Source organism: Musa acuminata, chromosome BXJ3-1 (assembly GCF_036884655.1).
Source record: "Musa acuminata AAA Group cultivar baxijiao chromosome BXJ3-1, Cavendish_Baxijiao_AAA, whole genome shotgun sequence".
In the NCBI taxonomy this organism is placed as follows: domain Eukaryota; kingdom Viridiplantae; phylum Streptophyta; class Magnoliopsida; order Zingiberales; family Musaceae; genus Musa; species Musa acuminata.
In genome coordinates, this window is record NC_088349.1 from 301291 (window position 1) to 325472 (window position 24182).

Sequence of the window (24182 nt, forward strand, 5' to 3'; positions counted from 1 at the left end):
ATAATACAAGTTAATCTAATTAATTTGGAATCCGAAATATGGAATCCGAAACCCACCCACTGCCTGCCTCTGTATACGTATACGTGTATCGCTCTCCTCTGCCACTCTCACTCTCACTCAGTGTCTTCTCGCCTCTCCTCCCTTCTCCTTTATTTCCTCTCCTCTTCGAAAAACAACTATCGTCTTCCGTCATCCATGGAGCCTGTCGACCTCATTCCGAGAGGCTACAGGTTACTTCCCATGGCGGAAGAACTTGTGGTCGACTACCTCGCCCATTGGGTCACTAGCACACCCCTCCCTGGCTGCACTATCGCCTTCACGGACTCTACGGCACTGAACCGGGGAATCTTCTCGACAGCGATTGGCATGAGGGCTATTTCTTTATAAAGCGCAAGCCCAAGAACAACGGTGACTCGCGCGTGGATCGAAAGGTCGGCATCGATTCTTGGACTCTAAAAAAAAACAAGAACCTGTCTAAGTCCATTGTCGGGCGCGAGATGGTGGTGAGATGAAAGGGCTTCATTTCATTCAACGATGGCCGGTGGAAGAACTCCGGGTGGATGATTTATGAGTACAAGATGTGTTCCTCTAACTTCAAGAGACGACTTCTCCATCACGTCAGGAATACCTCGCATTAACCAATGTTTGATTTAGTTAATTGATGAGCTCAAACCAATAAAGGAAAAGAAAATTGGATTATGTCATATAGTGCTAGCCCAAACTAAACCAACCCACCTGAGTCTTGGATGAGTCATTTGCGTTGCACATGCTTGTTCAAGTAATAGGTTGAGTTGAGGTACAATAGGCTAAATAGATGAGCGACGATGTGTCCAACGCCAATCGCATAGTTGGGTAGGCTTAACTTCATAGACTAGGATAAGCCTCACTCATAAGTTGGGCTGAGCCTTACCACTGAACTAGGTCATGCTTGGCTCGTGGGTTAGGTCAAGCTTAGACACCTGAGTTGGAGTTGTTCTGGCCACATGGACTGGGTCGTACCTAGTCATATGAGCTTGCACATGTTTGACTATATGATTGGGTTATACCTTACCAAATGGGTTGAGTCATACCTGGCCACATAGGTTGGATCGTACCTTGTCACATGGGTTGGGAGGTACATGACCACATAGGTTGGATCGTACTTAGCCATATTGGCTGGGTCATGCTTGGCAATATGGGTTGGGTCGTACCTTACCACACATGGGTTGGAATATACATGATCACATGGACTGGATCATACTTGGCCACATGGGATGTGTCATGCCTTACCAATAAATTCATGATCTTAAATTTAAAACTAATTAAATCATAAAAATTTCATACATAATTCTTAAAACATAGATATATCTAATTAAATAAATTAAAACTATTATATTAATCTAAAAATAAGAATTTTAATAATTAAATCAATCACAATATCAAGATTTTAAAATATAAATCATTGTTTACTAGAAATGAAATGATCTTACCTCTCCTTGACTATCTTTTCCTCGAGATCATCTAATCGAGAAGTTCTCTCGTCAATCCTGTCAATCCTCTCATTTTCAGGCTTGGTGTGGGGTGAGAGAGAAGGAGCCCCTATAGGAGAAGATGAGATCTTCTTAAAAAGGTAAGTAATAATTTAATTTTTATTTTAAATTTAATTTTTATTTTACTTTTACACAAAGACAAAAATATAATATTTATTTATAACGATTCACATATAAAAATGGAATGCATATCATTTACTTCCTAAAAATCACATCACTTATTAGGAAATAAATCAATTAATAATCTAATTGATTAGTATAATTCCTAACTTATCTACCTGATTAAGGAAATTAAATTTAATTATTTTTAAAAGTATAATATACAAATATAAAAGTTAATAATAAAGTAATATATTATTTATAGTAATTAATTTATATTAAAAAATTTATAAAAATAATGAAGAGGCAGCTTTAAAGTGGCGAAGAGGCAACGCTATTGCTTGGCATGGCATTAATAAATTTATCATTTCTATCGCTGTAATATGCTACGTTGTGAAATTTATAAGCAAATCTTTGCTACGGATAATTTATATGCCCACAGGTTTTGCTAAGGACAAATTTGTATGCCCACAGGTTTTTGCAAAGGAATTATTATTATTATTATTATTATTTAATATCAAAATGGGTTGGGACCTATTTTTTATTATTATAATTCAAATTATCCGTAGCAGGGAAGTCTCCGCATATCGGTTTACCATCCAAATTGGACGGGTTCCTTCCCACGACGGAGGAACTCGTGGTCGACTACCTCACCAACTGGATCGCCGGCACACCCCCTCCTTCCCTGGCCACGCTTTCGGTCTACGGCACCGAGCCGTTGAATCTTAGTGGCAACGATCGGCAGGAGGGATTCTTTGTGGAGCGCAAGTTAGAACAGCCATGGCTCGCGCATGGATCGAAAGGCCGGCACCGGTTCTATCAAAACGGTTGAGTCCACGTTCAAAAAGCAAGAACTTGGGTTGAGTCCGTCCCGGCAGCCCATCGCTGCCCAGGAAAAACCAAGCCTCTTAGGGTTTGAAAAAACCGTCGGCTGCCGCGAGATCGTGGGTGGGGCGAAAGAGCTAACTTTTCTTTAACGACGGCCGGCGAAAGAGGGTGGACGATGGACGAACATGAGATCTGTTCTTCGGCTTCGAGAGACACGAGGTCTATGAAGATCTTGCATCAGGCTATCTCCGACGGCACCACCATCAAAACAGTTGAGTCCACCTTATAAACCACCATCAAAACAAATGTCAAATAAGTCGGAAGAACACATCTCATATTCGTACATCGTCCACCCGGAGTTCTTCTGCCGGTAGTCGTTGAAGGAAAGGCTGCTCTTTCACCTCACCACCATCTCGCGCCTGGCGACGGTTTTGTTGACTAGTTCTTGCTTTTTGTCCAGAGTCTAAGAACCGATGTCGATCCACGCGCGAGCCGTCCGTAAATAAGTATCGCTCCTGCCGATAGCTGCCAAGAAGATTCCACGGCTCGGTCCTGTAGACGTCAGCGAAGGCGACAGCGTGGACAGTGAAGGGTGTGCCCCTGTAGCCTCTCGGAACAAGGTCGACGGGCTCCATGGACGACGGTTGTTTCTTGAAGAGGAGAAGAGAGGAAATGAACGAGGAAGAGGAGAAGGGAGCACAGAGGCGAGGGGCGAGAAGACAAAGTGCCTTCATCTTCTTTGAATCCCATCGCCCCGTTCGGTCTTACTCGACTCGGAAACAAAGGTGAGCATTTTTGGTTCGAAAGGTCTCTTCTGACAGCGAAATGCATGAATTTTACAGCTGATTTGGAGCTTTCCTTGTTGGATTTTAGGTTCGAGGATCTTGAAGATGGAGGTATCTGCGCTGGTGTTGGCTTGTGGCTTGAGGGTGGGAGCTGATGAAAGGTACAAGATTTGGTGTTGTATTGGCAATCCGTTGGCATTGCATTATGCTTCCGAGGCCAAGTGCTTCACAGTGCCGTCTTCAGCAGAGGGCTGGAGCTGATGGAACCAATAATAGGTCCCTGTATGTCATCAAGGTCGGACCTGTCCACAATGCCAAGTGATTTCTTTTCGATTCTTACCACACCATCGCTTTGGTAAGTCGAGTTTACTAAGAGTTTAGTTTAATGAGACAGTTAGTTAAATAATGTCTAAATGATTCTACTATAGTTGATCTATCAGTTAGTTAATGACACAGTTAATTAGTCGAGATAAATGGTACTAAAAATTGTTCAATAATGTTAATTTCAGTTTTGAAAATCCTAATGGTTCTAAACGATCAAATATGAGTCGCAAATGTGTTTATCAAAGAGATTCTTCAAAGTAGCAGTCTGGATTGATGCAGAATGATATTTGAGAAAGTTTCTTTGATGTCCATGCAACTTCTTATTAATGTTCTTCGTTGGGACTCTCACTACCAACCACAATGAATCATAATTATGTAGAAGTTTCTCTAAACTAAAGATCCGGAAGTACACTGTCAAGCTTGGGTAGCTTCTTAGCATATACTTCGAGACTGAGTAGCGATATTATCAGACAAATAGGATGGATGGATCACAGCAACACTCATCAATATGAAAAGAGGCAAAATCATCACAAAAACCATAGTAAGTGAACTCCATTTCTCAAAAGACACAAATGCAACCAATTTATTTTGCGATCTCATTTTTTATGCAGATTTACTGATTAAACTTATTTTCTTTCAATTTAATTTGCCCTTTTTGAGAACCTATTCTGGAAAAAGATTATCCTTTGCAAGACCTTTTGGCATATTTTCCCGCTCTTGATTTTATTTCTTGAGAGAAATGAATTTTTCCTTCCAAGCTAAGAATTTGGTTTTCTGCAGTCGATAATCTGGAGATATTACATCTTTTTTAATTGCATTCTTTTGCAGAGAACATAGTGCTGCAACACCCATATAGCCGAATACTTACAAGCAGACAGCTAGAGTGGCCCTCTGTGCATCTTCACTGTAGTGCCAGATTTATTTTGCTGGAGCATTGTTGGGAACTAGCTTATTAAGTAAATGTTTTTATTTCTTTAGATTATCAGTTATCGAATTCATCATGGCAAATCAGAGTTTTGCATTCACTATCTCCCTCACCTCGCAACATGGAACTTGTGATTCGTTTAACATTTCATTCAGTGATGTACTTCCATGTGATGACATGAATTTATGCATCTTCTTTCAGGTTGAGAGATCATTTGACTTATCCGGGGTTCGTAAATTTTTTTTTTCTCGACTTGATTAAAAACATGTATGTTTATTCTGTGGATTATGGATGTATTTTACAGATTTTCTGGTGAACTAGACCTAAAGTTTGTCTGTCTTTGAGAAGTCACTTATATGAATTCATGCCTTGTTAATTATTGAGGATCAAAATTTTGAATGGCTGAGTCTTTGAGAAGTCAGTTATATGGTGTATATGCGAAAAGGATGTGTTGCTTGTGGAGTACACTAAATTGCTGTGTGATAGATCATACCAAGTAATGTTAAGTTCTACATGAGGTTCTCTGTTTCTTCAATTTTTTAGTTTATTGTTCTGATATCCTCATCAGTTTTAGTTGTTCCATACGACTTTGACACAGTCATCATAAACTTTTTTAAGTTCTATAGTTACCAATAGTCATCCAAAGTCTCCTCCAAAAGTTATCATAAACTTTGATGCACTGCAACTGAGGATGTACATCTTGCTACCAGCTTAGATAAGAACCTGCAGCTGTGTTCACTTTAGTTACTTGTTTTCTGCAAATATACATGATCATTCTCTATGAATGAATGATTGGTGAAACATCCTTCAGTTTCTCCAATCATATGATGCTTTCATGATCGATCTTTCTGGAGCAAACATCTCTACAGTGTATATGAACTGGTAAAAGTCGTATGTACTAATCTTCATGAGCTAAATAATTCTTTGCATCTCCATCCTTCCAGCGATCTGATCTTTGACTAATAATTTCTTCATGAGAATCATTCTATCTGACAAGTTCTTGTTGATTTTTGTACCGTATATACCTGTATGGTAAGACAGCAAGAAGAACATATTGATGACTAACATTATTCCAATATATGACAGTTAAACAATACAAAATGAATCATAAACACCTAGCAGCATTTTCATGTGAGTTTCTCGATATGGGAATAAGTACAATAGTCAATGACTAAAATTTGGTAGGATGTTGACAATTACTCCATGAACGTATTACACCGAGTTTAGACCGTTTTACATTCACATCCAAATCAACTTCCACGATTAAGGATGATAAAAGTGTACAATCGAAACACTAAAGAACCATTATCTTGGTAGTACATCACTAGAATCACATTGTTTGATCCTTCTGGATGTCCAACTATAACTTTGAAAGAGATCAGCAACTTGCAGTGCCATTGGTAACAAGTTCAAATTCGGTACATTGACCGAACAGTGTTGAATAGATCAATTCTCATTGTGAGAAAAAAAATCAAAGCCAAGTGATGGAGAGAGCTAACCAAGCCACTGTTCAGCACGGCGTTCACCACCACCTCCGACAGCATGACGGATGCTAATCTTCTCACGTGCATACTTCTCCTGAAGATATTCAAATGCATTCATGTCAAGTTTACCGGTCACAGACTTCCCTTGTTTTCTTCTGATATGTTGTTCCCTAATTGAAGCCCATAGCTTCTCAATTGCATCTCTTTGTCGAGCCGTGAACTTGTCTATGTTGTCAAAAGCATGCTTAACCAGTATATCAATAACAGTTTGAGCCCTGATAAAACCAAAGGCATGATATCAGTGCACAACGTTGAATGCTTGTATAGAAGCAATAAACACATAAACAGTGTATCACGTGACAAATTTCGATGATCTTACCATGGTACTTTATAACGACGTGCAGCTATTTCCAAACATAATAGTAAAACCTCTCTTTGAGATTTGATAAATCTCTTAGGTTCTTCTGCTTCTTCTTCCTTTTGGTTTGAAGCTGTCACATCCTTTCCTCTCGCTCTTTCATCTTTCTTGGATTTGCTTGGCAGCAAAACATCTAACCCAAATGGATCAGAAACATGGTTCTTCTTTTCGGACAAAGTAGCTGATGTAGTAGTACCCAGTTCAGCAGTGTCTTTGCCTACTGCTTTGTTTTCAGCTAGTGCCAGTGCTGCAGCTTCTTCTTTGTCATCGTCTACTGTAGCATGAGGGAGGCTAGATATTGCATCTTTGATCTTTCCTGCTGCTTTTGAGTACTAAAGAATAACAATTGTCAGTTACAAAGTAGGTACAAAAACTAAAAAGAAAAAGATTGCTACAACAATTCATTATGTTTATACTATATCATCACCAAAACCATTTAATAAACATATCTTGATGTTTATTATCGATATAATTGCAAGCATTAAGTTACTGCAATTGTCAGGAAACACATTTCTGCAGGGTTCCAAAGCAAACAATCACTAATTAGTAAAAACATGTTAACATGTTACTGCTAAAAGGTCTAATAGCCCATCAGAAGAATTATATGATATTTTATGAGTTCAAAAATGCATACCACAAAGCTGTCATCAGTATAAAGATCATTTGCAACCACCGCCTGCAAAGTCCACGTTGCCAGCTGATTTTTCTGCTCTTTACTAAAACACTGCATCTCATGAGAAAACCAAGAATAGGTAAGGACAATCTTTTTTCAACAGCATATCAACTGAATCAGAGAGAATGTATTTTGGAACAAGGAAACATTAGGTAGAGTAGAAAAATGGTTTTAGAATAAACACAAGATTCCGTCAAAGTTCTGAAGCATCAAAAGCTCTCTACATTCTGTCAAATACTACTGACATGTTGAAAGCCCGTCCTGCAGATATTACCACAATCAAGCGGATAAATATATGTAAAGACTCTGAAAAGCTAACCTCTGCAACATCTTGAACTGCTGAAAATAAGGCTTGATAATCCATTCTCAGTGAAGCCTCATTACAAACTGATGGCGAAGCCATTGCAGCTTCCAGAATATCAAAAAACTGACTGCTAGTTCCCGACTTGACACTTCCAGCTTGGATTAGTTGCACAGCAAGTTTTGATGCTTTGCTGAACTTTGCAGGATTCTTTATGTGTGATGCTATCTTTTGCATTGCTTCTATAACTTGTGCCTCTGTAGCATCAACACTTGTTCTGAACCTTAGGCGCTTCTGAGGTGCTGCGAAAGTATGTCAAGTTGTTTAGTTTTAGAAAATGCAACAAATTGAAATCCTAAAAGTAGACCCAGTGCAAAAGAAGATAATTACCATAACCACAACCATCAAGCCTTAACCCAACTAATTGGGTGGCTTTTAGTGATTCTCATTCATCAATCCTTCCTAGTAAGGCAGCAAAAGAGAATATCCCATGAAAATAACCAAAACTTTTAAAAAAATCATGTTTCTAGTACAAACATGGTTTAGTGTTCACAAATATTCATAAGACACAACTCAAAATTCCAAGAGACTGCTAGTACCTTAACTTGGATCTGCTTGAGATGTAACTAAACCATATATAAGAAGAAAGTTAGAAATATATGCTCAGAACCTAGAACATTTATCTTTGCAAGTAGTATGAAGCTCTATGTGTTTGACCCAAAAAAGCAAGTCACATTACAGATTTTACTGCAACAGCAACTGCATGAAAAAATTTTACCTAGCTTTATTCAGAGTTATCCAGATGATTCCACTTGGTTTGCTACAAGGAAGCTGCTTAGTCAAGTTCCACAGTTAGTTGAAGATTCTTCATAAAGTACTAAAATAATAAGGGTCGATATCACTAATATTAAGAAGTTCAAGAGTCTCAGAAGAAGCAGGTATATGTATTCATTTGAGGTTGTATCTTTCCATAAAATTTTATAATTTGGAAACACACTTGTACTTATGTCGAAGAGTTTTCATAGAAACTAAGACAAGCCTTACAACAGCCAAATAGCTTAGGAAACGAAGAGGGGAAGATTAGTAATTTCAGTTAAAATCCTTATTAGTTTCATATCAATTTCAAGCAAAAAGCTGAACTATAATTGTCATATCATATGAGCATACTCCATCTCATCTTTTAGAGTCACCACTGCAGACTTTCTTTAAATTTTTCCAATATTTCATTCACAAAAACAAAAATCTCATCCAGCAAGCAGTCAAAAAAGTAATCAAATATTAATTTAACCACTCAGATACATCTTGCAATACAAGGAATTTTACTTGGATTCTCTTCCTCTTTGAAAGATTGATCAGGCCTAACACCATCTGACATGACGTGGGATCTCATGTCCAGATATCATACCACCGAGGAAGGTCCAACCCACTCAAGTCAAAATAAGATCTTAGCTACGCCCGCTACAATTTTAGCGCAAATGAACTAGCTTGAAAAGGGAGAGGGGAAAAAAGGATGAGAAACAAGGAAATTAAGTCAGAAAGACCAAAGACAAGAGTGAAAACCAGTGAACCGCAGACCTAAAGAAAGCTTCAAGTTGGAGGTCATAAAAAAAGTTATGAATACCTCTACCAAAGGAAACCCTACCACGAACCCTAAGGACGCACCAAGAACAATTACAACTAGAATTGGACATAATAAACACAACCAAGTAAGACAAAGAGACGACTCAGACCCACATATAGAAAGGCACATAAAAGATGCTATCTTTATCAACCAGAATCGCGCACCAGAGTCTTGAGGGTCCGAGGGCTTGTCGCGCTTGAGGGCGCTCTTGAGGATGGGCGCCGGAGCCGGTGGCGGGGGCGAATCCCTCTTGGAAGAGGAGGCCGCAGGCTGCTCCGGGAGCTGCGGCGGGGACGGAGAACATAGATGACGACGACGGCTTGCTGCAAGAGATTGAAGCCTTCATGAAGTTCGATGACACCCCAATGGATTCGACTATGATCTCGTGGTTGGAGCAGTAGCTTTGTTTGTATGGAAAATACTGTTAGTTCATGTATATCACATGATACACTGTTTATGTGTTTATTGCTTCTATACAAGCATTCAAAGTTGTGCACTGATATCATGCCTTTGGTTTTCTCAGGGTTCAAACTGTTATTGATATACTGGTTAAGCATGCTTTTGACAACATAGACAAGAACTGTTATTGATATACTGGTTAAGCATGCTTTTGACAACATAGACAAGTTCACGGCTCGACAAAGAGATGCGATTGAGAAAGCTATGGGATTCGATTAGGGAACAACTTATATCAGAAGAAAACAAGGGAAGTTCGTGACCGGTAAACTCGACATGAATGCATTTGAATATCTTCGAACGACTCTGTTGGGTGTGCGCAGACGGAGAACATAGATGACGACGACGGCTTGCTGCAAGAGTTCGACGATGACGTCGAAGCCTTTTCGACCGTGGTCGAATCAGACATCAAGCAGGCTTGCAACTCTTTCGGGGTTGTCGACCGGGCATTGTCCGCTTACTCTATTTGCTCGGCGGCAAGGCCGGTTGAGGATGACAGCGAGGCTCCTGGGATCGTAGTCGAGGCAATGAAGGTGTCATCGGACATCAAGAAGGCATGGACCTCTTCCAGGCTCGTGAAGAAGGGACCGTCGGTGCAGTACATCTGCTCACACACGACGAAGTCGATCGACGACGATGACGAGGAAACCTCTGCGACCGTGGTCGAATCAATCCGAGTGTCATCGGGCATCAAGATAACGTCGACGAGCCCTGACGGCGAGGCCTTCGGGATGGTAGTCGAGGCTGTGTCGGTGGCATCGGACATCAAGAGAGCATCAGCCTCTCTGGTAAAGAAAGCATCGTCGGTGCAGTGCTGCTCACCGCCAAGATCGACCGACGACGAAGATGAAGCCAAGAATGCTTCGAGTTCCTCCGCAGTTATCACGAGGTTACCTCCACCAACGTCCGTTGTCGATGGAGAGGCGGCTCGGACTCCGGCTTCGTTCGGTGCCACGGAGTCGACCGAGGAAGACGACTCTCCGGGAGTGTCACGACGGGAGCCAATAAGTGCTGTTGCACCACCGCGGTCGGAGGTGGTGAGACGTCGGACTGCAATGCTCCGATGGAATGTGCAACCAACCCCCGGCAAGGCTTCTTCGGTGCTGCTGATGATAGTGTAGAAGATTCCTCTCTATTTCTCTTCTGCCCAACGAAACGGCTACCGCTGGTGACCATCTCCGTCGCAGCCTCTATGAACGTGGACTCAACCTTTTTGATGAAGTTGTCGCCATAGATGGGTTGATGCGAAATCTTTCTGATGTGACGGAGAATTCGTCTCTCAGAGGAACACATCTCGTACTCGTACATCGTCCACCCGTAGTTCTCCCAACGGTCCTCGTTGAAGAAAGAAAGCTCTTTCATCCCACCACCATCTTGCACCCGTCGACGATGGACTTAGACGACGTCGACGAAGGGGACAGTGCAACCAGGGAGGGGTGTGCCAACGACCCAGTTGGCAAGGTAGTCGACCACGAGTTCTAGGAAGGAACCTGTAGCCTCTCGGAACGAGGTCGACAGGCTCCATGGATGACGGTAGACGGTGGTTGTTTCTAGAGAGGCGAGAAGACAAACAGTGAGAGTGGGAGTGGGACAGTGGGCGGGTTTCGGATTCCAAATTAATTAGATTAACTCGTATTATATGTTTAATTAGAAATTTAGGTGCCTACATACATCTCTCATATCAATGTTAGTGATCATACAACTTACTTGCCGTATTGCTTCTTACGTAGTGACGCCAAAACATTGGTATCTGATATTCACATTTCTCCTCCCATTCAGTTGATCTAATATAGCAGACATTGCAATTTAATTTCAAAATAAAGGTTGCATTTGCATGCGGTACGTAATGTTGTCACTACATATTGCTATGTGCAATTTTACTTGATATTTGCTTTTGAAAAGTTGTATATCCTTGATAATGATAATGATCTATATGATCTACAATACCGCAAGTTACAAGTTGTATGATCATTAACATTGATGAGAGATGTATGTAGGCACCTTAATTTCTAATTAAATATACAATACAAGTTAATCTAATTAATTTGGAATCCGAAATTTACCCACTGCTTGCCTCTATATACGTATACGCCTATAGCTCTCGCCCTCTCTCTTCTCGCCTCTCCTCCTTTCTCCTCTTTTATTTCTTCTCCTCCTCGAGAAACAATTACCTCGCCAATTGGGTTGCTAGCACTCCCCTCCCTGGCTGCATCGTCGCCTTCACCCACTCTATGGCACTGAGCCATGGAATCTTCTTGGCAGCGATCGACGGAAGGGCTATTTCTTTACGGAGCCCAAGCCCAAGAATAGCATTGACTCACACATGGATCGAAAAGCCGACATGGACTCTAAAAAAAATAAAAACCCATCTAAGTCCATTGTCGACGGGTATGAGATGGCGGTGGGACGAAAGAGCTTCATTTCCTTCAACGATGACCGACGGAAAAACTCCGGGTGGACGATGTACGAGTACGAGATATGTTCCTCCGGCTTCGAGAGATGAATTCTCCATCACGTCAGGAAGACCTCGCTTCAACCCATATCTGATTTAGTCAATTAATGAGCTCAAACCAATAAAGGAAGAGGAAATTGGATTATGTCATATAGTGCTAGTCCAAACTAAACCAACCCACCTGAGTCATGAACGAGTCACATGCGTTGCATATGCCTGTCTCATGCCTGTCCAAGTAATAGGTTGAGTTGAGGTACAACGGGCTAAATAGAGAAGCGACGATGTGTCCAACGCCAATTGCATTGTTGGGCAGGCTTAACTTCATGGACTAGGATAAGCCTCACTCATAAGTTGGGCTGAGCCTTACCACAGAACTGGGCCATGCTTGGCTCGCGAGTTAGGTCAAGCCTAGACACCTGAGTTGGGGTTGTTCTGACCACATGGACTGGGTCGTACATAGCCACATGAGCTTGTACATGTTTGATCACATGATTGGGTTGTACTTTGCCAAATTGGTTGGGTCGTACATTGCCACATGGACTGAATCGTACCTAGCCACATGGGTTGGATCATGCCTGGCCACATAGGCTGGGTCATACCTTGTCACAAGGGCTAGGACATACATGGCTACATAGGTTGGATTGTACTTAGCCACATTGGCTGAATCATGCTTCGCAATATGGGTTGGGTCATATCTTGTCACATGGGTTGGAACGTACATGGCCACATGGACTAAATCATACCTAGTCACATGGGATGAGTTATACTTGACCACTAAATTCATGATCTTAAATTTAAAACTAATTAAATCATATAAATCCATACATAATTCTTAAAACACAGATATATCTAATTAAATAAATTAGAACTATTATATTAATATAAAAATAAGAATTTTAATAAATTAAATCAATATTAAAATTTACTTAAGCTTAAGAAATCAATATAAATCAAATAATCATTCTAACATCACAAATCAATTATCATTATTTATTAATTATAAAATTTCGAAATTAAAATATTATTATGCATTGGAACAATCACAATATCAAGATTTCAAAATATAAATCAAGGATAATTAAAAAATAAAGGATCTTACCTCTTCTTAGCTATCTTTTTCTCGATATCATCTCATTGGGAAGTTCTCTCGTCAATCCTCTTTCAGGCTTGGTGTAGAGTGAGGGAGGAAGAGCCTCCTTTATATAGGAGAAGATGAGATCTTCCCAAAAAGGTAAGTAATAATTTAATTTTTATTTTAAATTTATTTTTTATTTTACTTTTACACACAAAGACAAAAATATAATATTTATTTATAACGATTCACATATAAAAATGAAATGTATATTATTTACTTTATAAAAATCACATCACTTATTAGAAAATAAATCAATTAATAATCTAATTGATTAGTAGAATTTCTAACTTATCCACATGATTAAGGACAAACATAAAAGTTAATAAAAAAGTAATATATTATTATAGTAATTAATTTATGTTAAGAAAAAAAATTACAAAAGCGATGAAGATGCAGCATTAAAGTGGCGAAGAGTCAATGCTACCGCTTAGCATGCGAGTAGAGCCCTAACCTCCGCTTTTTTTTTTTATGCTGAAATAAATTGTGACCCATTATTTTTTTATTTTTTATTATTATAATTCAGACCATTGGAAACATATAGTCTCTGCATATCGGTCAATGCCACACAATCCTCACCGTAAGATCTTAATTAATGCTTCAAACTATTATTATCTTTTATTTTCATGATTTTGATATGATTGAATAGTTTCTTCAAATCAAATTAATTAAGAAATATTTGAAGGGTTTTCATCTTTTTATAGTTGACTGATGGCTCCTCGGAGAGGCTATATAGAGTGATCATTTACTGCTTTTCAAAGATGACCGACAATAATAAACACGAGATTGAAAAAAATATTAAAATAGTTAATCCGTGATACAAAATAAATTGCAAACTGGTTGATCGTCGTAGATAATTTTAATTTTTCTTTAAACGTCGTATGTGAAAATAATTATGTTCATTTAACTTGTGCTACTAAATATTTACGATTAGGCAATCGAACAGAAAGTAGATGGCTTGATATCATTTCTGTCATATGATACGTTGTGAAATTTATAAGCAAATCTTTGCTAAGGACAAATTTATATGCCCACAGGTTTTGCAAAGGACAAATTTATATGCCCACAGGTTTGGCAAAGGACAATTTTTTCCCTAACTAGCTTCTGAAACAAGGCAAGTTTAATTGAAAGAAAATAATGTTTATCAATAAATTTGCATAACAAAATGAGATACTTGTATTTCTTTGGTGAAATGGAGATCACTTACAATGATTTTAGTCAAGGTCTGCCATACCGAATCGTACCGCCCGGTACGAGCGGTACGTACCGGTCCGATAAACCAACGGTACGCGGACCGCCCGATACCAGTCCGTACTGTAGCAGTGCACTGTAACACTGTAACAATATACTGTAGTAATGTTACAGTGCTCAGCACACCGTATCGTATCGATACTGAGTCAAGATCGAAATATCGGTACGGTATTACGAACCTTGATTTTAATTATGATTTCTCACTCACTATAGTGTTCTGTTTTGCAGCCTTTCTGCTCTATGCTGCTGCTTTCTTATTGATGAGTGCTGTCTGGATCCAACCATCCTATTTGTCTGCTGATATTATTATTATTATTATTATTATTATTATTATTATTATTATTATTATTATTATTATTATTATTATTATTATTATTATTATTATTATTATTATTAAATATGGATTGAGACTTATTTTTTATTTTTTTATTATTATAATTCAAACTATCCGAAGTAGGATAGTCTGCACATATTGGATTATAATTATCGGAAGCTGATACCACCCAAACTGTATTGTTTTAATTATTATTTTTATTATAATTCAGACTATCCGGATAGTCTGCGCATAACGATTTATACTTGCACTGATACGTACCATCCAAACTGTACTGTTTTAAGTGATATAATAATCTTTGATGCATACAATCATACCTCATCATATAAAATCTTAATTAATGCTTCAAACTATTATTATCTTCTATCATTTTCATGATTTTGGCATGGTTGAATAATTTCTTAAAATCAAATTAATCAAGAAATATTTGAACTGTTTTCATTTCTTTGTAGTTGACTTATGGCTCCTTGGAGAGGCTATATACACAGACAATAATGAACACGAAATTGAAAAAACATTAGAACAATTAATCTATGATATAAAACAAAATACAAACTGATTGATAGTTGTTAGTTTGGTAAGTCCCATATCGAGAAAATCAGGCTTGTTATCTCCTATTGGAACTATAAATAAGGGCCTAAGCTTTAAAGTCAGATGCACCACAAGTGACACCACAAGTGACACCATAAGTGACACCATAAGAAAACCTAAGTATTTACTTTGGATTTAAGTTCATACTCAATTAAATAGTTTGAGCTTATAGTTGAGGTTTTTTCTTGTTTAGTATTTTCGGATGTTTTATGACCTACGAACATCTTCCTAAGGTATTTGTAATTGTCCCTTTTGATTTGTTCCTCTTTCGTCCGAACCACGTAAATATGATGTTATTGTTGCTTTTATCTTTTATTCTTCCGCTTTATTATTTTTGTTGGGTTACCAAAATTATCCTTTGGTAAATTTCCTGAGGCTAGCTCTAACAATAGCTATATACAAATTTTAATTTTGCTTCACGCATCATATGTGAAAATGATTCTGCTCATTCGGCTTGTGCTTATAAGTATTTACGATTAGGCAAACAAGTAGAAAGCAGATGACTTGATATCGTATAAGAAAGAACTCATAGCAAATGGAAATTATGTAACCAAAGAAGAATGATAGTAGCATATAAAGTAGATAAATATGTAGAACATACTTGATAAAGATAATATGTGGTTTTAAGATTATGAATAATGATTATTACATCGAGATCATATTATTATTATTTTTATTATTAGTAAAATTGTATAGAGAAATCTGTGAAGACAATATAATAATATACTGCATGCAATCTTTATTTTGAAATGAGATTGCAATGTGTTCTATATCGGATCAACTGAATGGTATAATTATGTAGAGGAAATGAGATGGGCCATATACTAATGCAGTTCCTTGGAGTTGCAAATTACTTGGGAGTTACTCTCCTCTTCGAGAGACAACCATCGTCATCCATGAAGCCCATCGACGAGAGGCTACACGCCAGCTGCGAGAATGGATCGAAGGACTCAGAAAGCAAGTCCGTCCCGGCAGCCTATCGCGGCCCAGGAAGAACTTTGGGTTTTTCAAACCCTAAGGTTACGAATGGGTTCTTCCACTCTGTAAAACAGCAAGAAGTCGGCGAGAAAACCGTCGGCTGCCGCGAGATCGTGGGTGGGGCGAAAGAGCTGACTTTCCTTTAACGACGGCCGGCGAAAGAGGGTGGACGATGGACGAACATGAGATCTGTTCTTCGGCTTCGTGAGACGAGTTCTATGAAGATCTTGCATCAGGCTATCTCCGACGGCACCACCATCGAAACAGTTGAGTCCACCTTATAAACCACCATCGAAACAAATGTCAAATAAGCCGGAAGAACACATCTCATATTCGTACATCGTCCACCCGGAGTTCTTCTGCCGGTAGTCGTTGAAGGAAAGGCTGCTCTTTCACCGAACCACCATCTCACGCCTGGCGACGGTTTTGTTGACTAGTTCTTGCTTTTTGTCCAGAGTCTAAGAACCGGTGCCGGCCTTTCGATCCACGCGCGAGTTGGGCTTGCGCTCCGCAAAGAAGTATCCCTCGGTCCTGTAAACGTCAGCGAAGGCGACTACCGATGACGGTAGTCGACCACGAGTTCCTCCGCCGTGGGAAGGAACACGGTTGTTTTTTGAAGAGGAGATGTTTCTTGAAGCGGAGAGGAGAGGAAATGAACGAGGGGAGGAGAAGGGAGCAGAGAGGCGAGGGGCGAGAAGACAAAGTGCCTTCTTTGAATCCCATCGCCCCGTTCGGTCTTGCTCGACTCAGAAACAAAGGTGAGCATTTTCGGTTTGGAAGGCCTCTTCTGTCAGCGAAATGCATGAATCTTACAGCTGATTTGGAGCTTTCCTTGATGGATTTTAGGTTCGAGGATCTTGAAGATGGAGGTATCTGCGCTGGTGTTGGCTTGTGGCATGAGGGTGGGAGCTGATGGAAGGTACAAGATTTGGTGTTGTATTGGCAATCCGTTGGCATTGCATTCGGCAGCATGCTTCCGAGGCCAAGTGCTTCACAGTGCCGTCTTCAGCAGAGGGCTGGAGCTGATGGAACCAATAATAGGTCCCTGTATGTCATCAAGGTCGGACCTGTCCACAATGCCAAGTGATTTCTTTTCGATTCTTACCATACCATCGCTTTGGTAAGTCGAGTTTACTAAGAGTTTAGTTTAATGAGACAGTTAGTTAAATAATGTCTAAATGATTCTACTATAGTTGATCTATCAGTTAGTTAATGACACAGTTAATTAGTCGAGATAAATGGTACTAAAAATTGTTCAATAATGTTAATTTCAGTTTTGAAAATCCTAATGGTTCTAAACGATCAAATATGAGTCGCAAATGTGTTTATCAAAGAGATTCTTCAAAGTAGCAGTCTGGATTGATGCAGAATGATATTTGAGAAAGTTTCTTTGATGTCCATGCAACTTCTTATTAATGTTCTTCGTTGGGACTCTCACTACCAACCACAATGAATCATAATTATGTAGAAGTTTCTCTAAACTAAAGATCCGGAAGTACACTGTCAAGCTTGGGTAGCTTCTTAGCATATACTTCGAGACTGAGTAGCGATATTATCAGACAAATAGGATGGATGGATCACAGCAACACTCATCAATATGAAAAGAGGCAAAATCATCACAAAAACCATAGTAAGTGAACTCCATTTCTCAAAAGACACAAATGCAACCAATTTATTTTGCGATCTCATTTTTTATGCAGATTTACTGATTAAACTTATTTTCTTTCAATTTAATTTGCCCTTTTTGAGAACCTATTCTGGAAAAAGATTATCCTTTGCAAGACCTTTTGGCATATTTTCCCGCTCTTGATTTTATTTCTTGAGAGAAATGAATTTTTCCTTCCAAGCTAAGAATTTGGTTTTCTGCAGTCGATAATCTGGAGATATTACATCTTTTTTAATTCTTTTGCAGAGAACATAGTGCTGCAACACCCATATAGCCGAATACTTACAAGCAGACAGCTAGAGTGGCCCTCTGTGCATCGTCACTGTAGTGCCAGATTTATTTTGCTGGAGCGTTGTTAGGAACTATCTTATTAAGTAAATGTTTTTATTTCTTTAGATTATCAGTTATCGAATTCATCATGGCAAATCAGAGTTTTGCATTCACTATCTCCCTCACCTCGCAACATGGAACTTGTGATTCGTTTAACATTTCATTCAGTGATGTACTTCCATGTGATGACATGAATTTATGCATCTTCTTTCAGGTTGAGAGATCATTTGACTTATCCGGTGTTCGTAAATTTTTTTTTTTCTCGACTTGATTAAAAACATGTATGTTTATTCTGTGGATTATGGATGTATTTTACAGATTTTCTGGTGAACTAGACCTAAAGTTTGTCTGTCTTTGAGAAGTCACTTATATGAATTCATGCCTTGTTAATTATTGAGGATCAAAATTTTGAATGGCTGAGTCTTTGAGAAGTCAGTTATATGGTGTATATGCGAAAAGGATGTGTTGCTTGTGGAGTACACTAAATTGCTGTGTGATAGATCATACCAAGTAATGTTAAGTTCTACATGAGGTTCTCTGTTTCTTCAATTTTTTAGTTTATTGTTCTGATATCCTCATCAGTTTTAGTTGTTCCATACGACTTTGACACAGTCATCATAAACTTTTTTAAGTTCTATAGTTACCAATAGTCATCCAAAGTCTCCTCCAAAAGTTATCATAAACTTTGATGCACTGCAACTGAGGATGTACATCTTGCTACCAGCTTAGATAAGAACCTGCAGCTGTGTTCACTTTAGTTACTTGTTTTCTGCAAATATACATGATCATTCTCTATGAATGAATGATTGGTGAAACATCCTTCAGTTTCTCCAATCATATGATGCTTTCATGATCGATCTTTCTGGAGCAAACATCTCTACAGTGTATATGAACTGGTAAAAGTCGTATGTACTAATCTTCATGAGCTAAATAATTCTTTGCATCTCCATCCTTCCAGCGATCTGATCTTTGACTAATAATTTCTTCATGAGAATCATTCTATCTGACAAGTTCTTGTTGATTTTTGTACCGTATATACCTGTATGGTAAGACAGCAAGAAGAACATATTGATGACTAACATTATTCCAATATATGACAGTTAAACAATACAAAATGAATCATAAACACCTAGCAGCATTTTCATGTGAGTTTCTCGATATGGGAATAAATACAATAGTCAATGACTAAAATTTGGTAGGATGTTGACAATTACTCCATGAACGTATTACACCGAGTTTAGACCGTTTTACATTCACATCCAAATCAACTTCCACGATTAAGGATGATAAAAGTGTACAATCGAAACACTAAAGAACAATTATCTTGGTAGTACATCACTAGAATCACATTGTTTGATCCTTCTGGATGTCCAACTATAACTTTGAAAGAGATCAGCAACTTGCAGTGCCATTGGTAACAAGTTCAAATTCGGTACATTGACCGAACAGTGTTGAATAGATCAATTCTCATTGTGACAAAAAAAATCAAAGCCAAGTGATGGAGAGAGCTAACCAAGCCACTGTTCAGCACGGCGTTCACCACCACCTCCGACAGCATGACGGATGCTAATCTTCTCACGTGCATACTTCTCCTGAAGATATTCAAATGCATTCATGTCAAGTTTACCGGTCACAGACTTCCCTTGTTTTCTTCTGATATGTTGTTCCCTAATTGAAGCCCATAGCTTCTCAATTGCATCTCTTTGTCGAGCCGTGAACTTGTCTATGTTGTCAAAAGCATGCTTAACCAGTATATCAATAACAGTTTGAGCCCTGATAAAACCAAAGGCATGATATCAGTGCACAACGTTGAATGCTTGTATAGAACCAATAAACACATAAACAGTGTATCACGTGACAAATTTCGATGATCTTACCATGGTACTTTATAACGACGTGCAGCTATTTCCAAACATAATAGTAAAACCTCTCTTTGAGATTTGATAAATCTCTTAGGTTCTTCTGCTTCTTCTTCCTTTTGGTTTGAAGCTGTCACATCCTTTCCTCTCGCTCTTTCATCTTTCTTGGATTTGCTTGGCAGCAAAACATCTAACCCAAATGGATCAGAAACATGGTTCTTCTTTTCGGACAAAGTAGCTGATGTAGTAGTACCCAGTTCAGCAGTGTCTTTGCCTACTGCTTTGTTTTCAGCTAGTGCCAGTGCTGCTGCTTCTTCTTTGTCATCATCTACTGTAGCATGGGGGAGGCTAGATATTGCATCTTTGATCTTTCCTGCTGCTTTTGAGTACTAAAGAATAACAATTGTCAGTTACAAAGTAGGTACAAAAACTAAAAAGAAAAAGATTGCTACAACAATTCATTATGTTTATACTATATCATCACCAAAACCATTTAATAAACATATCTTGATGTTTATTATCGATATAATTGCAAGCATTAAGTTACTGCAATTGTCAGGAAACACATTTCTGCAGGGTTCCAAAGCAAACAATCACTAATTAGTAAAAACATGTTAACATGTTACTGCTAAAAGGTCTAATAGCCCATCAGAAGAATTATATGATATTTTATGAGTTCAAAAATGCATACCACAAAGCTGTCATCAGTATAAAGATCATTTGCAACCACCGCCTGCAAAGTCCACGTTGCCAGCTGATTTTTCTGCTCTTTACTGAAACACTGCATCTCATGAGAAAATCAAGAATAGGTAAGGACAATCTTTTTTCAACAGCATATCAACTGAATCAGAGAGAATGTATTTTGGAACAAGGAAACATTAGGTAGAGTAGAAAAATGGTTTTAGAATAAACACAAGATTCCGTCAAAGTTCTGAAGCATCAAAAGCTCTCTACATTCTGTCAAATACTACTGACATGTTGAAAGCCCATCCTGCAGATATTACCACAATCAAGCGGATAAATATATGTAAAGACTCTGAAAAGCTAACCTCTGCAACATCTTGAACTGCTGAAAATAAGGCTTGATAATCCATTCTCAGTGAAGGCTCATTACAAACTGATGGCGAAGCCATTGCAGCTTCCAGAATATCAAAAAACTGATTGCTAGTTCCTGACTTGACACTTCCAGCTTGGATTAGTTGCACAGCAAGTTTTGATGCTTTGCTGAACTTTGCAGGATTCTTTATGTGTGATGCTATCTTTTGCATTGCTTCTATAACTTGTGCCTCTGTAGCATCAACACTTGTTCTGAACCTTAGGCGCTTCTGAGGTGCTGCGAAAGTATGTCAAGTTGTTTAGTTTTAGAAAATGCAACAAATTGAAATCCTAAAAGTAGACCCAGTGCAAAAGAAGATAATTACCATAACCACAACCATCAAGCCTTAACCCAACTAATTGGGTGGCTTTTAGTGATTCTCATTCATCAATCCTTCCTAGTAAGGCAGCAAAAGAGAATATCCCATGAAAATAACCAAAACTTTTAAAAAAATCATGTTTCTAGTACAAACATGGTTTAGTGTTCACAAATATTCATAAGACACAACTCAAAATTCCAAGAGACTGCTAGTACCTTAACTTGGATCTGCTTGAGATGTAACTAAACCATATATAAGAAGAAAGTTAGAAATATATGCTCAGAACCTAGAACATTTATCTTTGCAAGTAGTATGAAGCTCTATGTGTTTGACCCAAAAAAGCAAGTCACATTACAGATTTTACTGCAACAGCAACTGCATGAAAAAATTTTACCTAGCTTTATTCAGAGTTATCCAGATGATTCCACTTGGTTTGCTACAAGGAAGCTGCTTAGTCAAGTTCCACAGTTAGTTGAAGATTCTTCATAAAGTACTAAAATAATAAGGGTCGATATCACTAATATTAAGAAGTTCAAGAGTCTCAGAAGAAGCAGGTATATGTATTCATTTGAGGTTGTATCTTTCCATAAAATTTTATAATTTGGAAACACACTTGTACTTATGTCGAAGAGTTTTCATAGAAACTAAGACAAGCCTTACAACAGCCAAATAGCTTAGGAAACGAAGAGGGGAAGATTAGTAATTTCAGTTAAAATCCTTATTAGTTTCATATCAATTTCAAGCAAAAAGCTGAACTATAATTGTCATATCATATGAGCATACTCCATCTCATCTTTTAGAGTCACCACTGCAGACTTTCTTTAAATTTTTCCAATATTTCATTCACAAAAACAAAAATCTCATCCAGCAAGCAGTCAAAAAAGTAATCAAATATTAATTTAACCACTCAGATACATCTTGCAATACAAGGAATTTTACTTGGATTCTCTTCCTCTTTGAAAGATTGATCAGGCCTAACACCATCTGACATAACGTGGGATCTCATGTCCAGATATCATGCCACCGAGGAAGGTCCAACACATTCAAGTCAAAATAAGATCTTAGCTACGCCCGCTACAATTTTAGCGCAAATGAACTAAGCCGGAAGAGGGAGAGGGGGGAAAGGGATAAGAGACAAGGAAATTAAGTCAGAAAGACCAAAGACGACAGTGAAAACCAGTGAACAGCAGACCTAAAGAAAGCTTCAAGTTGGAGGTCATCAAGAAAGTTATGAATACCTCTACCAAAGGAAATCCTACCACGAACCCTAAGGACGCACCAAGAACAATTACAACTATAATTAGACATAATAAACACAACCAAGTAAGACAAAGAGACGACTCAGACCCACATATAGAAAGGCACATAAAAGATGCTATCTTTATCAACCAGAATCGCGCACCAGCGTCTTGAGGGTCCGACGGCTTGTCTCGCTTGAGGGCGCTCTTGAGGATGGGCGCCGGAGCCGGCGGCGGGGGCGAATCCCTCTTGGAAGAGGAGGCCGCAGGCTGCTCCGGGAGCTGCGGCGGGGACGCCGTAGAGGGAGGAGGCAAGCCCTGGAACAGGTCGTCCGCCATTGATAGGGAGATTGGGGAAGAAGCACGCGTGCGAAGCCCTGTATGAAAGCTAGTTTGTTCCTTTCAACATAATAATCCCCGTACTATGCAATATTTGTATACCTTCCTAACATTTTTATATTTACATATAAGTCCCATCCAATATGAGATTTGCATTTTTATTTTTATTTTACTGTATTAGATGCTTGTATTGTTTTGGATAAATTTTCAAAAAAATCCTAAATTTCATTTTTTTTTCCATAGCAACCCCTTTTTTTATCTTTTATTTTTTAAAAATAAAATAAAATTATTATGACATTCATCCTATCGATCTTCGCCTATCTCGTCGTCCTATCGATTATTGCTTTTGTCCCTTGCCTTCACCTCGTTCCGAGGCCTCGTCACCTTCACATTGCCCTCTTTTCCCTAACCTCGATGAAGGTGATTGTTAATAGTCATATAAAAATAGAGATTTTGCTACATCCTAAAATAACCATCATACAATTCTTGTTCTCCAACATCTAATGCTTAGCATCGATGTGTTCGATCAAAAGACGAGTAAGCATCTTGTTGAAATTTCAACTGGCATACTTCAACTCATCGAGACAAGCGAAGACGATCGAAGGAATGGTCGCTTCATCGAGGACATTAGTCTTGATGAGGAGTCTATAATCGTGGAAATTGAGATCTAACTTATTGGTGAGAGCGTTGAAAGTGCTCTACATCCGCGGTTTGTCGGTAAATGCAACAATGTCAATGTGACATCAGTTATCTAATTCAATAACCTTGAAGAGGATGACAATAACAAATTGAAGGAGCTTGCGGCATAATACATACCCGACAAAGCAAGAATGGCCGAAGAAATTGAAGGGACATGGTGTTATGTGCTCGAGTTTGGAAACGAAGGACACCCACCAAATTCCTCGACTGACCTAGCCTTTTCGATGATCGACGAGACGAATGCTAATGATAATTTTATTTTATTTTTTAAATAAGGACATTAAGTAGAAATAAAGAAAAAAGATATATTTTGCCCGAAAAAAGTGAAAACTGAAAGAAATATTTTTTAAAAATTTGCTCTAATGTTTCTCAAATATGTATATCGATACTTGTACCTATATACACTAAAAGAATTACATTTGAATGGATATGTATGTTCGTATATATATGTATAT

The 24182-nt window shown here is 38.5% G+C and overlaps 3 protein-coding genes and 2 long non-coding RNA genes across 17 annotated transcripts; 2 read left to right on the forward strand and 3 right to left on the reverse strand.

Annotated features, from left to right (window-relative positions):
• Nucleotides 1–2745: 2745 nt before the first annotated feature.
• On the reverse strand, nucleotides 2746–3163 carry LOC135628848 (uncharacterized). The gene is made up of 2 exons (XR_010493031.1): nucleotides 3032–3163; nucleotides 2746–2971 (listed from the first exon to the last, which is right to left on the reverse strand). It is a non-coding gene; the product is annotated as an uncharacterized LOC135628848 (long non-coding RNA).
• LOC135628847 (uncharacterized) lies at nucleotides 3105–4684 on the forward strand. 3 transcript variants are annotated; one of them, XR_010493028.1, is made up of 3 exons: nucleotides 3105–3241; nucleotides 3330–4106; nucleotides 4394–4684. It is a non-coding gene; the product is annotated as an uncharacterized LOC135628847 (long non-coding RNA). The 3 variants fall into 3 exon arrangements; XR_010493030.1 differs by having other exon boundaries at nucleotides 3330–3596; XR_010493029.1 differs by lacking the exon at nucleotides 4394–4684 and having other exon boundaries at nucleotides 3330–3596; nucleotides 3751–4386.
• Nucleotides 4685–5231: 547 nt separating this feature from the next.
• On the reverse strand, nucleotides 5232–8872 carry LOC135628851 (uncharacterized). Of its 3 annotated transcripts, XM_065135790.1 has the most exons (6): nucleotides 7757–8872; nucleotides 7385–7668; nucleotides 7027–7116; nucleotides 6354–6724; nucleotides 5990–6249; nucleotides 5232–5515 (listed from the first exon to the last, which is right to left on the reverse strand). In XM_065135790.1, the coding sequence occupies exons 2-6, from the start codon at nucleotides 7601–7603 to the stop codon at nucleotides 5403–5405; spliced, it is 1053 nt and encodes a 350-aa protein (XP_064991862.1). In that variant the 5' UTR covers nucleotides 7604–7668; nucleotides 7757–8872; the 3' UTR covers nucleotides 5232–5402. The 3 variants fall into 3 exon arrangements, with proteins under 3 accessions (XP_064991862.1, XP_064991861.1, XP_064991863.1); XM_065135789.1 differs by having other exon boundaries at nucleotides 7385–8872; XM_065135791.1 differs by lacking the exon at nucleotides 5232–5515 and having other exon boundaries at nucleotides 5659–6249; nucleotides 7385–8869.
• Nucleotides 8873–16107: 7235 nt separating this feature from the next.
• Nucleotides 16108–18412, forward strand: LOC103980154 (uncharacterized). 6 transcript variants are annotated; one of them, XR_010493090.1, is made up of 4 exons: nucleotides 16108–16222; nucleotides 16637–16939; nucleotides 17028–17301; nucleotides 18094–18412. XR_010493090.1 is itself a non-coding variant. In XM_065135876.1 (3 exons), the coding sequence occupies exons 1-3, from the start codon at nucleotides 16741–16743 to the stop codon at nucleotides 18119–18121; spliced, it is 441 nt and encodes a 146-aa protein (XP_064991948.1). In that variant the 5' UTR covers nucleotides 16233–16740; the 3' UTR covers nucleotides 18122–18412. The 6 variants fall into 6 exon arrangements, 1 of the variants encoding a protein (XP_064991948.1); XR_010493088.1 differs by lacking the exon at nucleotides 16108–16222 and adding an exon at nucleotides 17650–17811 and having other exon boundaries at nucleotides 16233–16939; XR_010493089.1 differs by lacking the exon at nucleotides 16108–16222 and adding an exon at nucleotides 16233–16447.
• Nucleotides 18413–18993: 581 nt separating this feature from the next.
• Nucleotides 18994–23094, reverse strand: LOC135628531 (uncharacterized). Of its 4 annotated transcripts, none has more exons than XM_065135250.1 (6): nucleotides 21846–22840; nucleotides 21086–21369; nucleotides 20728–20817; nucleotides 20055–20425; nucleotides 19691–19950; nucleotides 18994–19216 (listed from the first exon to the last, which is right to left on the reverse strand). In XM_065135250.1, the coding sequence occupies exons 2-6, from the start codon at nucleotides 21302–21304 to the stop codon at nucleotides 19104–19106; spliced, it is 1053 nt and encodes a 350-aa protein (XP_064991322.1). In that variant the 5' UTR covers nucleotides 21305–21369; nucleotides 21846–22840; the 3' UTR covers nucleotides 18994–19103. The 4 variants fall into 4 exon arrangements, with proteins under 4 accessions (XP_064991322.1, XP_064991321.1, XP_064991319.1 ...); XM_065135249.1 differs by lacking the exon at nucleotides 21846–22840 and adding an exon at nucleotides 21458–21837 and having other exon boundaries at nucleotides 18995–19216; XM_065135247.1 differs by lacking the exon at nucleotides 21846–22840 and adding an exon at nucleotides 22854–23094 and having other exon boundaries at nucleotides 18999–19216.
• Between the last annotated feature and the right edge of the window lie 1088 nt (nucleotides 23095–24182).